The following is a 14,492-nucleotide window of genomic DNA, read 5'->3' as shown; positions in this document are numbered from 1 at the left end:
CTGTCATTCCCATTGCCAGGACTCCTGGCTCCTTGTGTGGTGGCCAGGCCTGGGTGACAGTGCTAGCAGGACCTGAGCAAGTGTCTGGGTGGGTCTCCAGGTAGAGAATACCCCTCCGTACCCAGCTAGAAGTTACTCTTCTTCTTAGTGCAAAGAGAGGTATGAGCCAAGCCACAACTTAGCTCAAAACCCCTTGAGTTTGCCTGGAGACTTGTTCTGTGGGTGGTTTTGGGTTGGGTCAGATTATTTTTTTTTTTTTTAGGTGCCTTCTTTCCTGAGCTAGCAAAGTGTGTCCCCAGCTCTTGAGTCACTTGTGTCTCCCCCTTCAAGAGGGCAGAGAAGGGGTCTCCCAGGCTCCTTGCCTCCTCCTGTGATGCGAGATCTGCCTTTCTGCCCGATGGGAGCATGAGCTGAGGGCTGGTGGGTCTCATTCCTCCAGCAAACCCCACCTTCTCCCCAAACATGTGGGCTTTCAGAGGGCAGCAGGAGCCATCTGCTCTGGCTGGGGGTGTTTCTCCTTCCTCAGCACAGCTAAAACCCAGCCCAGAGGAGCCTGTGCCACTGGGAGAGGCCAGATGCTCTTGGTTGATGGCCTTAAGGTGGACCTGCTTCCTTCCCACACATGGGGAATGGCGGGGAAACTCCGGATGCAGCACAGACATCGGCACTCCGGTTCTTCACTGAGGTCCCGACGGGCTGGGTGGCTGTGGATGGGAGCACTGCCTTACAGACCTTAAGATGTTGGCTCATTTTTCACTACCTGCGGGATAGGAAAAGGAGGGGGAAAGCGATGATCTGCAAGCAAAATGTTAATTTGTAAATAGGGAAGAGTCTGGAAGAGTTTACTGTTCTGTAGAATAAATTAATTTTATTTAAGAAAAAAAAAAAAAGGACTTGTTAAACAAATGGAGAACTTGAGTTCCAGTTTTAAAATAAAACCACTTGCAAAAAGGACCGTGCATGAGCTCGGGGCTTTGCTGGATTTGCTACATAAGGAAAAAAAAAGAAAAAAGAGACGAGTGGGAGGCCACTGTCATGTCAGATGTGTGCAGACCTCACTGCTCTCTCGACTGCTCAGCCTGCCTCTGCCCACGGGAGCGCACCGAACACGCAGGACAGGGGTCGTTTTCTCACTGTTGAGCAGAGCGAGGTGGGAGCCATGGCCGCGTTGCGCCGGGCAGGGTTTCCTCCCCTCCCAGTCTGTGATTTTTTGTCTGGTTTGTCACTGGTGCAGGTCCGGGCGCCTCCATCCCCGAGGCCGCGCAGACAGCAGTGCATAGCAGCCCTGGGCAGTGAAGATGGACGGACCCCCCTCGGCAGGGGCCTGTGCCACATCTCCGGGCAGCCCAACTCCCCGCAGCGTGTCATTCCGCCCCTCCTGTGCCTTTGTCTCTCCTGGGAACAGTGCCTCGCGCTCTGCCGCTGTGTGTCCTTCTAGCGTGCTCTCTCCTGCCGAGGATCCGCCAGGAAAACTGGGACGTTGTCCCAGACGGTGCGAAGCAGCGTGGCAGACACGGCTCCCAGACGCAGCGAACACACGGCGGTGCGGCGGGTGGGGGGAGCTGCTCGGCTCCATAACGAGGCCATGGCTGTGTCGTGATCCGTTCACAAAAACATTCCCTCCCCAAAAGCCTGCAGAGCCCGTTAACCGGGCCTGGAGAGCTCGTCCCGCTGGAGCTGGGCAGCTGGGGGGTGACAGCCCCTCCGTAGGGACGACTCCTTCCTCGCCCGCCGGTGGACCAGCTGCTCCGCCTGCCTCCCCGGCGGCCGTTCACCCCTCAGCGTATCAGCAAACCGACTCATTCCGGGTTTTCTTGCTGAAAAACGCGCTTTCCTTGCCTTTCCCGGGGTTCCTGGGAGGGAAGGGGCACCAGGCGCAGAGATCTAGGAGTGAAACAAGGGGAAGGCAGCCTGGGCGCGTGGAATGGGCTGGATCGCGGGGCAGCGCCAGCCGCTGCCCAGGCACGGAGCAGGGCTGGGCTGCGGGATGCTGGCGCGGAGCTGCGCCCTGGCAGGTACTGTGAGGAGGGCAAAAAATGGGAAGGGATTTCCCGTGGGTGTTGGAGCTGTCCACGGCTGCTCCTGCCTGCCTCACACGCAGCCTCTTCCTCAGCACAGGCTCGCGGTGCTTCCAGGAGGATCCTTTTGGTGGGAAAACTAGAATGCCTTTGCTCTGAAACACAAACGAGCTGCTTTGATCCAGCTCAGGAAGCCGAGTGTTGCATTTGGTTTGCACGGAACTACGAAAACACTTCCCTGTTCTAACGCAAATCCCGTCCCAGTAAGCACACTTCTGTCCAGATCCCAGCCCAGCACTCTGATTTCTTGGGCTTCGTATGTTTTAATGGCATGATGAAATACTTTATTTTTTTACGACCCGGGTAATAGTCCTGTCCCCTCTCCCCAGATACGTTTTAGAAGTAACACGCACATAATACATCAAGAGTTGCGCTAATTCCCTGGGCACGAGTCTGAGAGTGAGATGCTCCCAGGTCTCTTTCCCCACGCTGTTTGTGCAGGCTCCGCTGGATGCCAGGCGACTGCCTGCTGTCTCCCCGGGCTGTGAGGTGTCGCGGGTGCCAGCCACACTCCAGGCAAGGGAACAGAGCTGTCCAGCTGCTCCCCGCAGCCCTCGGGCTGTTGCGATGTCTGCGGGCACGGCTGCCACTCTGCCTTCCTCTCACAGGAACTGGCACAAGAGCGTTGAGACCTGACAGCTCATCACTCCCACCCCCACTTCTTGGAAGCTGTGTTTTGAGGAGGCGGCCATGGCAGCAAGGAGGAAGAAACGGGGTGACACCTTATGGCCCAGTGAGCTGAACTGGCCTGTGTTGTGCTCAGGACTCAGCAGAGCGGAGGGAAGAGGAAACTCGATCGATTTGCAGCAACTCTGCTTCTAAAACCCGTTCTGCAGTGACTGAGAGGGGACGGGGGCATGCACTTGTGCCAGCCTCTGCAAATGGAGCTGGTGTCTCCCTAGCAGGGGCTGAGTGCAGGCTGGCACTGTCTGCTTTCTGCCCTGGTGAGCTGAAGAGGACCCAAGGCTGGGAGAGCTGCAGGCACAGGAGGTCATGAGCTGGCAGACAGCACGGGGGAAGCTGTTTGCATAGCTCCAGCCAGGGCTGCCACTGCAAGGATGCCTTCCAGGGCCAGCTCGGCCAGCTGGGAACTCAGCCAATGCTCAATTCACACCATTCTTTTACAAATCAGGTTGGTAAGACAAACACGAGGCATAAACTAGCGCCATCTCCATAGCAACCTCAGTAGACGGTGAAAAGCCTTTTGTAAACATAGGGCTGAACCTGAGGATCAGCTCTGATTTTCTTCACAGAAAGAGTATGGGGGCTTGATAAATTCAGGTCATACCCATAAATCTCAGCAGGAGCCATTCTCAACCTCTCTGTTCGCTTTCTGTCGCTCTCTCCACATGCACGGCACGAAGCTGTCTGAAACCGGGAGCCCAACTTCACCACTCCAGCTTATCTCCATAAACTACACAAAGGCTCATGCCCCTCTCCCCTTGCAGCTGACCTTTACCAGCTAACGCCCTGACGCACACGCAGCCCGAGCACATGCCATGCCCTTTCTGCAGCGCCACAGAGGCTTGACAAGAAATTTGGCTTGTGGAGGAGGCCGGTATCGCAGCCAGCTCCACTCCTCCTCCCCACTCACGGCTTCCTCCATCCTCATCGGACAAGTGTGGATCTGGCCATACAAGCCCTCCGCTGGCCCAGGCACTGCTCCTGCAAAGCCCAGATGTGAATCCAAAAGCAGATGGTGCACTGTCCTCCCCTCTGCTACCTGCCCACCTCTCCCAGTGCCCGGCGAGACTGCGCCATGGGGAAGGACGCTGCCATTCATCCCTGCCAGTGGACAAAGCCCACGGGCAGCGCTGGCCAGTGACCCAAGTGACACGGACGGATGGCGCAGGCAGCCCGCCGGGGAGGCGCTAGGAAGTGCCGGATCACTTACACCACCACGGGGAACAGATTTGGCAGGCGCGAGTGTGCCACTGAATGCCCACCCTCCTCGGGCCCTGCTGCCAGGGGCCGAGCCTGGCGTCTGGCCAGAGCGCGGCGGATGCCGGGCTGCCTCGCTCGCGGGCCCGGCTGGGGCAGGCTGCGCTCGCTGCAGCCTGGAGACCGCGCTGGGCACACGGGCAGACCCGCGCTGGGCACAAGGGCAGATCCGCGCCGGGCACACGGGCAGACCCGCGCCGGGCACACTGGCAGATCCGCGCCGGGCACACGGGCGGGCACACGGGCGGACCCGCGCCGGGCACACGGGCGGATCCGCGCCGGGCACACGGGCGGACCCGCGCTCCAGCGAACGCGGCTCTGGGGGAGGTGGCCCCGCAGCCACAGCTGGGGCTGGCGGAAGCGACACGGGGCCCCACTCCAGCCCGCAGCGAGGCCGCGCCGGGCTCGGAGCCGCCCCCGGCTGCCGGGGCCCGTCGGACGCCCGTTCCCCCACGGCCGCCCCTCGCCCGCCCTGCGCGCTCCGCCGCCGCCATGACAGGCCGCGGCCGCGCGCGTCGCGCGGCGTGACGTCACGTCACGGCGGGGCGCGGCGGCGGGAGCATGGCGGCGCCCTCGGCCCCGCGGCCGCCCCGGCCCCGCAAGGAGCCGCAGCCGCTCGTCATCCCGCGGAGCGCCGCCGAGGAGCAGCGCCTCCGCCTCGAGCGGCTCATGAGGAACCCGGTGAGGGCACCCGCCGGGCCCTGCCCGGGGCGGCGGGCTCGTGAGGGCCGACACCCCCTTCCTGCTTCCCGGAGTTCCTGAGGGAAGAGGGACCGACCCCCCCTTCCTCCTTCCCGGAGTTCCTGAGGGGAGAGGGACCGGCCCCCCCTTCCTGCTTCCCGGAGTTCCTGAGGGGAGAGGGACCGACCCCCCTTCCTGCTTCCCGGAGTTCCTGAGGGGAGAGGGACCGACCCCCCCTTCCTGCTTCCCGGAGTTCCTGTGCGGAGAGGGACCGACCCCCCTTCCTCCTTCCCAGTTCCGTGACGGGAAATGGACCGACACCCGCCCCCCCCCACCCTCCCGCTTTCTCCTTCCCGGTCCTTGAAGGGAGAGAGGGACCCCCCCCCCCCCCCCGACCCCGCCCCGGGCTCTGTGAGGGGAGAGGGGCCGAGCCCCCATCCCACCCGGGTTGCCGTGAGAGGAGGAGGCTGTGCCCTCCCTGGGGACACCCTTCCGCGGGGACGCAGGGGGGACTGTCCCCTCAGCGCTCTGCCAGCTGGGCTGTCCTCTGCCCGCTGCTTTTAATGGGGGGGGAGCGTGACCCTGGTTCCTCTAACTGGGGGTTCTGGTCCTTGTCCTGAGGAGGCGTGTGCCGGGTGGAGAGTCTCGCCCTCCCTCGGTGCGTGCTGGAGGAGGCTGAGACTTCCCCACGCTGTGCTCTCCCTCGGACCTTGCACTCCGTGTTCCCCCTTCCCCGCTCTTCCCTCTCCTTCATAGGTCTGGCATGGAAGGCCCACAAGTGCCTTTCCCCTCTTCCGAGACGGATGGTGGGAGCACACGCAGTCTCTGTGAGTGCTTGGTGGTGTCGACTTGCTTCCTTCTAGTTTCCATGCTGGAAAGAAGCACAGACACTCCTCATCCTCTTGGGGTTTGCTGACCTGCAGGCCTGAATGTGCGGGAGAGAGAGGATACCTGCTCATTCCTGATCCCTGTGTGTGAAGACAGTACTACAGCTGTGCTCCTTCCGAGATGTGTCAGCTGATGAAAGACGCTGTTGTCAGACATATACCACCTTTCAACAATGGGTTAAAATTGCAGACTTGGCTCCTAGAAGATACTGATGACTGGTTGGTTTGTTCTTGCAGGAAAAGACTGTACCAATTCCTGAAAAACTGAATGAATGGGCACCACGACCTCCCCCGGAGTTCGTTAGAGATGTGATGGGTAAAGATACTGTTCTTCAGATAACTCTAGGCTCAGCTACTTTAAATTTAGAAAAGTATTTAACAGAAAAGGCCAGAGACAGTTTTCTGTTGTTGCTCATTTTGCTGGGGAAAAGAGGTATGAAATGTGCTTTGAGAGTGTTTTTTTCAAGTTTATTTGATTCGTGGATCCCACTTTCCTGCTGGTTGTCAGAATGCAAAGTGAACAATGCCTGGGGCACCCCAGCACCGTGCAGTGAAGTGAACTCCTGCTCTGGTGGTGCCAAGTAAGTGATGATAAGTAAATCTGTCTGTTCCACGGATCTAAGAGTGCTCTGGAAACTTGGCAAAGTCCCTCTTGACCACCGTAAGTCCGAACTGCGGGCAGTGAGAAGCAGGCACGTGTAGCAGGTGTGATTGTACGTGGCCAGGTGGGGAGTGGCAGCTGTGCAAGGAGCCTGACCCAGGTGTTCTGCTTACGCTTTACTTTTGCCTGCAAGGATTAAATTTAGTAGTTGTGGTATAAATTGTGTCTGCATGAAGAAGTTCTGTCTTTGGGACCTTCATCCTTAATGATCCATTCTAGAGGCTGACTTGCTCTTATTTGAGAACAACTGATCTTGGACTAAAGCTTTTATACACTTCTGAATAAACCGTTCTGCTTCTTGTAAATCCCTCGTGGATTTTTCAGATAGCTTGCCCTGTGCTTGAGTTGAACTGTCTTGTTTTTCTGGGAGCACCTGACGTGCTGGGATTCTGTTGGTATCAAGAGCACCCCTATTGCAGTCCCAGCTGCCACATTTTAATTACTAGGTGTCTTCTTCGAGGCACGTGGTTGTGTGCTTTGCGTTGAGAAATGGCTCAGGAGACAGAGGAAGAGAATGGAGGGTGATGTTGAAAGCTCCTGTGAGGCTTCAGCATGCAGGCTGATGCCAGGCAGAGAGCGCTATAGGGATTTCATTTGTGAAGAAACGGTCACAAACTGTCAGTGGGATCTGGCTTGCATGGGAAGGTATAATATGGTGGGCTTTATCACATTACCGTTGTTTATTTTTTGTATGAGATGCTTAAAGTTAGTCAGTAGGAGCCTCAGCTTAGAGGAGAACGGAGTGTGCGTTTGGTCTCTAGTTCTTTTACTGCCTCCGTGCCCAGCTGAGACTGGATTCTCTCTCGGGAGGAACTGCCCAGGAGGAACTGCGGTGACCTGCAAGTGTAGGGTTTTGCAGCTCGCTTTGGCATTTGCTTGCGAGTGATTTGAGCTTGTAACGGTGACACACTCTAGGTGTTGTTAGTAGGTTTTCATCTTACAGCGCCCTTTCATGTGTTGTGTCCCTCAGCATCTAGCTGTAGTCATTTGTGAGCATCTAGTTATGTTATTTTCTAGCAGACTAACTCCTCTTTGTGGCAGGTTCCAGTGCTGGAGCTGGGAGTGGAGAGTTTCATGTGTACCGGCATCTTCGGCGGCGAGAGTACCAGAGGCAAGATTTCATGGATGCCATGGCTGAGAAGGTCAGCAGCACTCTATAATTCCCCACCTCGCCCCTACAACTATTTGGTGTTCATTGCAAACCCTTTTTTTCCTTTAAAGTCATGTAGAAATCGTTCAGTTCCACATACCCCTTGTCAGAGGAAACCTGTGGGAGTGTGTCACATGTGGCATCTTTGTCAGTTTTGAAACGTTCGTTGCGTGCATCAGATGTGCCCCATCTTCCCCGTTCGCTGAGGTCCTAGCACACAGTAGGAGTGCACGTGAATGTGTGTGTTCTCAGGTTGACTTAAAATGCTTTAAAACCTAAAAATCCCTGACATCACTGTCTTGCACAGACAGAATCAAAGCAAGTGCCTGTGCACAGGGTCTGGATCTCTTTCTGTTAAGTCTTAGTTGAGGAGAGCATTGTTGTTATGCTCTCTCTTGGCCAAGATGAGTCCTTTGATCTGTATGTTAATGTTTGTGTCTCAAATTACTCTCTTTACTGGAGCATTCTTTAGGGCAGAAACCCAACCTCCCTCAGCTGTCTTCGTGTGGATTCCTCCCTCTAAAGGCTTCAATTTTGGCTCAGGCTGGAGGTTAAAAATGCTGTCTATACAGAAGTCATCCTTAGGAATATGGCTTTTGTATGAAGAAGGCAGCAGGCAAAATCTGGCAAAGCTCCCTTCTGTATTTCGCTAAAAGCCTTCTCCGTAACAGGATATGACTTTTAAAAGAAGTATTTTAATTTAGATTGTGACCAAAGTATGACATGTGATCAATTACAGCAAAGACTAGATGAGGAATTCCAGAAGAAACTGGAGAGGAATAAGATGATTGCAGAAGAACAAACAGCAAAACGCAGAAGGAAGCGGTAAGGGCAGATCGTTCCCAGGAGACTCGACATGAAAACCCTCCTGCCCCCCGTGCCCCATCTGCAGCTGCATGCTTTGGATAAACGCTGTCGTTCTGTGTGTGCACCTATCAGCTGAGCAGTCTGGCTGTGCAAACCAATTTCCTGAATGTCGTTGTTTGGTTTCTAAAGGAAGCTGTAACCTGACAGGCTTTGCTGGCCTGGTTTATGTTCCGCGCCGCCGCCAGCAGGGTAACTTTTCACTGGCTGAGCAGCTTTTGCTGACACTGTGGTGCCGACTGCAACACACCTTACTGCAGGTTTGTTACAACAACGCCAGGAAAGGTTTGTGTGTGCATCTGGCTTACATCAGTATCTGAAACAGCTGGCACCAAGCAGCTGGAGTGCAAAAATGGGTGCTGCTGAAAGGGTACACGCGTGGATTCGGACTAGCGGAGCGCGGAGGGGTGCGGTGCTGTCCTCCGTGCACTGTCAGCGTGGCTAGTCCAGCTCAGTCTGGGAGTGCCGAAAAAGCTGCTGGTGGCTGCATTGTTGTGACGTTGTGAACGTCAGTGGCCGCTTCTGCCTACCTCGCCGAAACGCCTGGCAGGTCAAGTCCAGTAAGTTAGATGGAAAAATTAAAAAATACTAAACCCATCCTTCTCTTAGGTTTTAAACAAAGTGAAGCGTTTGTAAGACTGACGCTCTCCAGAAATAGTCTGAGCATTGTAGCGCAGTGACACAAGAGTTGAAATTCTGCAGTCTGTGTCCACCACACCTTTCAGAACGAGCAGGGTGTCACGGCTCAGCTCTTTCAGAGGGTCTGATGCTGAGCAGCCTCTCCTGCTTCTTTGAGAACGAGGGTTTGCATCTTGTAGCTGAGAGTTGCAAAGTGACTCGCTGGCGTATTAGCACAAAGTGCACAACACAAACGCTGTTGCTGTCTTTAATTTGGTGTGGTCCAACAGATGGCCAGCACGTCAGATCTGGCCCACTGCCTTTTCCCTGGCTGAGATGGAGAACAAGTGTTCCAACAGCAAACGCTGCCTCAACACTCCTAACGCCTCCTTGCCCCCCTTCTGTAGCCTCCTGGTGTAGGTACCAAGTGGCTTTTCCCTGTGGGAGCCCCTCTGGCTTCCCTCACCGCCCTTCTCCTTCTGTCCTGACCCGACAGGTGCGGTGCTTGGCTCTCTGCTTCCAGAGAGTTCCTTTATGGTGTTGAGGGAGGAACAGGAATCCCAGGTGGCTCTGCCCTGTGCCTGCTGTTAGATTGCCTGGTGACCTTTGCTAGGCGAACAGGACTGGGTCGTGTGAACTGAGATTCCCTCCTCCTCATGTTGCTCCTCATGTTGCTCCTAGGGCCCAGCATGGCAATGGATTACAGCCAAAGATGAAGGGCAAAGCATGTTGCATTATTATTATTATTTTTCAATTAAAGTATATATTACCGGCGATGACTTAATTTTTTTTTCCCAATGTTCAGTTCCAGCAGTCTGTGTGTCGACACCATTTTCTCTTTTCTGTTTATTAGGATAGGTAGCTAAAATGGAGGGGCAGTTCCATTTTTGTTCCTTCTGTGTTCTTGGAGATTCTTGTGTATCCTATAGTTTTGGTTGCAGTGGCATCAAGAAAGACTTTAAAAAAATAATCCATTAGACTGAAAACAACATAGAAAAGTTTCTGTTGATCATGTGTCAAAGTTTGCTCTCACTGAGTTTTCAGTTGAGGCCTAATTTAAATTGAACTTCTTTTCTGAAGTCTGCTTTTCCAAGGTGTCTGGAATACATCCTTTATCAGTGTATGAATGTGCAGAAGCTTTATGATGTTGGATGTGCAAAAGAGTCTTTTTTTTCTTTCCTTTATAGCCAGAAGTTAAAAGAGAAGAAACTGCAAGCTAAGAAAACTAAACTTGAGCAAAAGAAGCAGGGAAAAGGTCAGTGAAATTTAGTTTTCTTTTCTCAAGACTTAGATCTGTTCCCTGACTGGAGCCTGGAAGGGTTTGTCCCACCCCTGGCTTCGAGCGCCCTCGATACAGGGATGGGAAGGCTGAGCACTGAGTTTGTTATTTTAGCTGATGTTTCAAAAGCCATCTTTGAAAGCCATCTATGTTGAGATTTAATCTTATAAATAACTTGGCTGCTTGTGAATATTTTCCCTTTATTAGGGGAAATTTTGGACAGCAAACATTGGAATCCGAGTTTGGTGATTGCGGCTGTTTTGCCCCAGCTACTCTGACAAACTGCAGGTTTGGAACATCTGCTGAAAAAGGCAGTATTGTTAAAGGCTGGTCTTTTTTTTTAAAGAATATTTGAATGTGTTTGGGAAAACAGGTGCAAAAAATGCACAGCTTGGATGGCAAGAAACTGAGTTACGATTTTGTGTGTAAGGAATCGGGCCACCCTGGTGTCGTGTGTTCCACATGACTGTTTATTTCACACAGAAACACAGGTGAAAATCCTGACTGCCTCTGTTCTCCTGCAGTCTGGAAAATGAGTGTTCAGCTGTGCCAGTGTGACTGTTTGCCCAAACTTTTGAGCACTCGTTGCTTGCTTTCAGAATGTTTTAGCTTGCTCTTTCAAACAGCTGTCCTTTGTGGATTAGCACTCTAACTCTGCAGTAATTCTCAGTCTTAAAACAGTTTCTAATAATTCTGCAGAACAGTGACTTGTCTGGCAGTTCTACCTTATTCCTGCTTTGCTTTTCAGAATTGGATCTGTTTCGACTGAGCCACTGCCAGCCTCCCGTATAAACATGGGAGGACCAATTAATCACTCAGTTAATTTTACTTGTGACAGCAAGTGAATGTAGCAGAGCAGATTTTTTTTGTGTTTTGTTTTGGTTCTGTTTTTTTTTTTTTTTAAAGCTACTTATTTATGAGTTGTGACTGGGAGGAGAATCTGAGCATGAGCCAATGTACTTTTGTCCACTTTGAGTGAACAAAACAGAATACCCATCCCTTCAGGGAGTGGCTGGCAGAGAGGGGAGCTGGGTCAGGGACTGGCACTGTGGGATGGGATTGCCACGTACCAGTCGTTGGGCCAGAGCGTTTTTGTTCAGCACAAGTAAGTCATCTTCTGGAAGCCAGAATACAAACTCCCCTGTCTTTAGAGCAGTTCTTAGCTCTTTACAGTTTGTAGTTCAATAATAACAACAACAACAATACCAGTGGAGATAGAAGCCACTGACAGCCATCTCAGCCTACTGACAACAGGCTTGTCATTTTCTAGTTTTGTGTGCTCTGGGTTGAGGTCTGAGAGTGTTTCCAAATTAATCGGAGTTTATTTGTTGGATGTGGCAGGCAAGTGTTTATCTTCCTTTTTGAATGAATAAATAAAACCTCTGAGTTGCCATCTTTCACCTTCGTTGTAGGAAAAACATTAAGAATAAAGGCTGGCACTAAATAAGGTCAGCTGTTAAAGTTGCATTATTGTACAGACCCCAAATAAAAAATTAAAGTACAGAACTTCACCACGCGGTGGCATCAGACCACTAGTCCTAAATCCTGCGTGTAACTGGGCAGAGTTTGAGCTGAGTGGGACTTGGCCGGGGCGACAGGAAAGGTACGAGAGCTGCTGGGAGCAGAAGAATGGCTATTGGATTCAGGTCCCACTTTATGCCATCCCTAATTTTCATTATCCGTTACTTCATTTCTAGTAGGTGTTTTCTGGCCTTTTAGAAGGCTTCCCGAGTTTTCTGTGACCCTCATTAATCTTACGCGTGTCTTAATGAGTTCCTGTGCTCGCAATATCCTAAACAGTCTGTAAGAGCCCATGGTACCTTCTGGAGCTTCTGTAGGCTCCAGTAGGTGTAGAAATACACTGCGCCTTACCCGGGGCTTCTCAGGCCTGTGTGCTTTAATCCTGGAATCCTCCACTCTGACATGCCGAGGTGAGACTGAGAATGGGATCATTTGTCACTTCAGCCTTTGACTATCTCTCTTTGGAATAATGCTCCACAGGAGGTGGAGCTGTTTAATGGTGGACTTGGCGCAGTGGTCGTGTTGGAGGTAAGGGGATATTTCTCCAAGGGAGGATTTGATGTTCCGAGCTCTGCATCACTCAGTAGCATTAGTGGAACCTGATATGGGTTTCCTTAGTGTCTGGGAGTACTTTGTGAGGTGTTTAACGAGGAAGGCGCATGGGAATATGTCATCCATCCGTACTAATTAACGTGACCAAATGCACGTTTGCTTCGCCCCTGAGACTGACACTTAACAAGGAAGACACGTGGGAATGTGTTACCAACTCATCCTGTTTGTGTTTTCAGAACCTGATCAATCTCAAGAGCAAGCCAGCAGCGAGGATGATGAAGAGGATAGCAAGGAGGAGGAAGAGAAGGAAGATGATGCTGAAGAGCCAAGTTTTGTGATGGGAAGAGGATGAGGCCTTTCAGGGACAGCTGGCAACACTGTTCATTGCTTTATCTTCAGGAGCATGAGAGCCTTTCATCTCAGCCAAGCAGAACCCCTGGGCATACATCGTATCTGCTTAACGGTGAATGACCCTCGCGTCACAGGCCCAAGAGAAATGCCAAATAGGAGATTTTTTCTTAATTGCTTGTTTAACTGCTGTGCAGTCTGCTCTGAGTTTGCTCTGAAGAGTCAGCCACAAGTCTCTGTGACCCTGGAGTTCTTTCTAACATGGCCCAGAGTGTTTTTCTGTCTGAAAGCTGAAACATATCCGTTACCCTTTAAGGAAAATATTACTGTGAGGGCTACGTGTTCTGCTTACGTCGGAGCTGGTGGCAGTGGGATACGTGAGTCCGAGGGAAGAGTTTAACCTCAAGTAGAGAAGTGGGCTGTAGCCAGACTCTCCTGCACTGTGAGCGTTCTGCATTTGGGGTTTTGTATGGGGTCATCTCTAACCCAAAGAAATCAGTTTATGTTGCTAGACAAGTTCTATAGATTTTTAAGCAGGGTCCCTTTTTTATTGCTAAAACTTTCCCTATTACTTTTCTTCCATGTTTTCTAAATTAATAAAGGGGATGTGTTGGATCGTTCTGTCTTTTATTTTTGTTTCGAAGAGGACTTCAGTAAAATAGAGATGCTTGCAGTGCTGCAGAAAGGGTCAAAAAGACCAAGTGATGTGGCGCACATGAAACTACAGAAAAAGGCATTAGCTGCATTTAATTTACTTTTTGCTTTTGGATTGGAACAATATCTTTTCCAAAAGATGATGTCTGTAAAGCCTCCACATCCTGTGGCAGAAAGGCTCGGAATGGAATGGTTTTGCTTGCGCTCAGCTTCGTGTAATGACACTTGCCTTTCTCTCTGCTTGAGCTCTCTGCTTGGAGCTTCAGGTTCCCTGGTAGGAATCCAACATCTGTGTATAGATTTACTCACTGGTGCTTGAATGAGAAGCGCATGCAGCAGTGATTGTATTTGTAACTTAGGTGGTTGTCTCTCCAGTGTATCTGCAATTAGAAGTGCCTGCCATCTTTCAGACACGCTCATCGCAGACCCTCGGCATCCAGCGTGTGGTCCTCCTTCTTCTCAAGCCTTTGTTAATGCCAAATTCTTTAAAGCAAAAACAATAAAAAGGGAGAAACCTCTTTTCAGATTTAGCCTTTGTTGAGCAGCGCTGCCAGAAACCCTGCGTTTTGTCCGAGCTCCTTTATGTCGTGGCATGGTGTTGCCGTGGCGGTGGGGAAGCAGATGTGATCAAGTGCAGGTGGCGTTTGTGTCTGGTTCTCCTGCGCACACCCAAAGATTCGGAGCTGGATAACCTCTGAGCTGCAAGGTCTGTATCCCCACCACCCTCCCAGGTTACAGATCTGCGTGGAATTGTTTTCTGCTTCAGAGTAAGTTGGGGCGGTGTTTCTTTCTCTAGTGCTTAAGATGCAGAACGGATGTTGGGCAGTTGCTGGCATGTTCCCTGTGGAGGGATGGGCCAGGAGAATTGCTCACTCGGGTCCCCCTTAGGGCAGGCAAACCCTGTTGGTACGTCTGTGTCGAAGGAGGAGCCATAACAATGTGCTGATGTTTCTTAGCGTTTGTGGACAGAGGAGAAGCGAGAGTCTCACAAATAAACAGAGACTGTTCTGCCTCCAAGCTGGTCAGGCTTTTGAGCTGGATAAATAAATAAATGCTGTTTTGTGTTAAGTAGACCAGATGTTGCTGCATGACGACACACTTCTCTTGGTTGTGAGGAAGATGTGAAGGAATTCAGGTTGCATGGCCTCATCCTGCCTCCTTGGGACACCATCGTTACCCATGCTGAATTATTCGTAGTTATTTGCCAGGAATGCCGAGTTTGTAGGTGAAATCCTTAAAAAGCAAAGAGAATGTGCTG

At 51.9% G+C, this 14,492-nt stretch overlaps 1 protein-coding gene across 1 annotated transcript; it reads left to right on the top strand.

Annotated features, from left to right (window-relative positions):
- Positions 1-4,580: 4,580 nt before the first annotated feature.
- Positions 4,581-13,856, top strand: PRKRIP1 (PRKR interacting protein 1). The gene is made up of 6 exons (XM_086624695.1): positions 4,581-4,700; positions 5,825-5,903; positions 7,290-7,390; positions 8,138-8,223; positions 10,068-10,135; positions 12,469-13,856. Exons 1-6 carry the CDS (start codon positions 4,581-4,583, stop codon positions 12,582-12,584), a joined length of 570 nt encoding a protein of 189 aa, XP_086480821.1. The 3' UTR covers positions 12,585-13,856.
- The last annotated feature ends 636 nt before the right edge of the window (positions 13,857-14,492 follow it).

The sequence above is a fragment of the Tauraco erythrolophus genome, chromosome 21, assembly GCF_009769465.1.
Source record: "Tauraco erythrolophus isolate bTauEry1 chromosome 21, bTauEry1.pri, whole genome shotgun sequence".
In the NCBI taxonomy this organism is placed as follows: domain Eukaryota; kingdom Metazoa; phylum Chordata; class Aves; order Musophagiformes; family Musophagidae; genus Tauraco; species Tauraco erythrolophus.
Note: the sequence above shows the minus strand (reverse complement) of the source record. Positions and strands in the feature narration are given on the sequence as shown.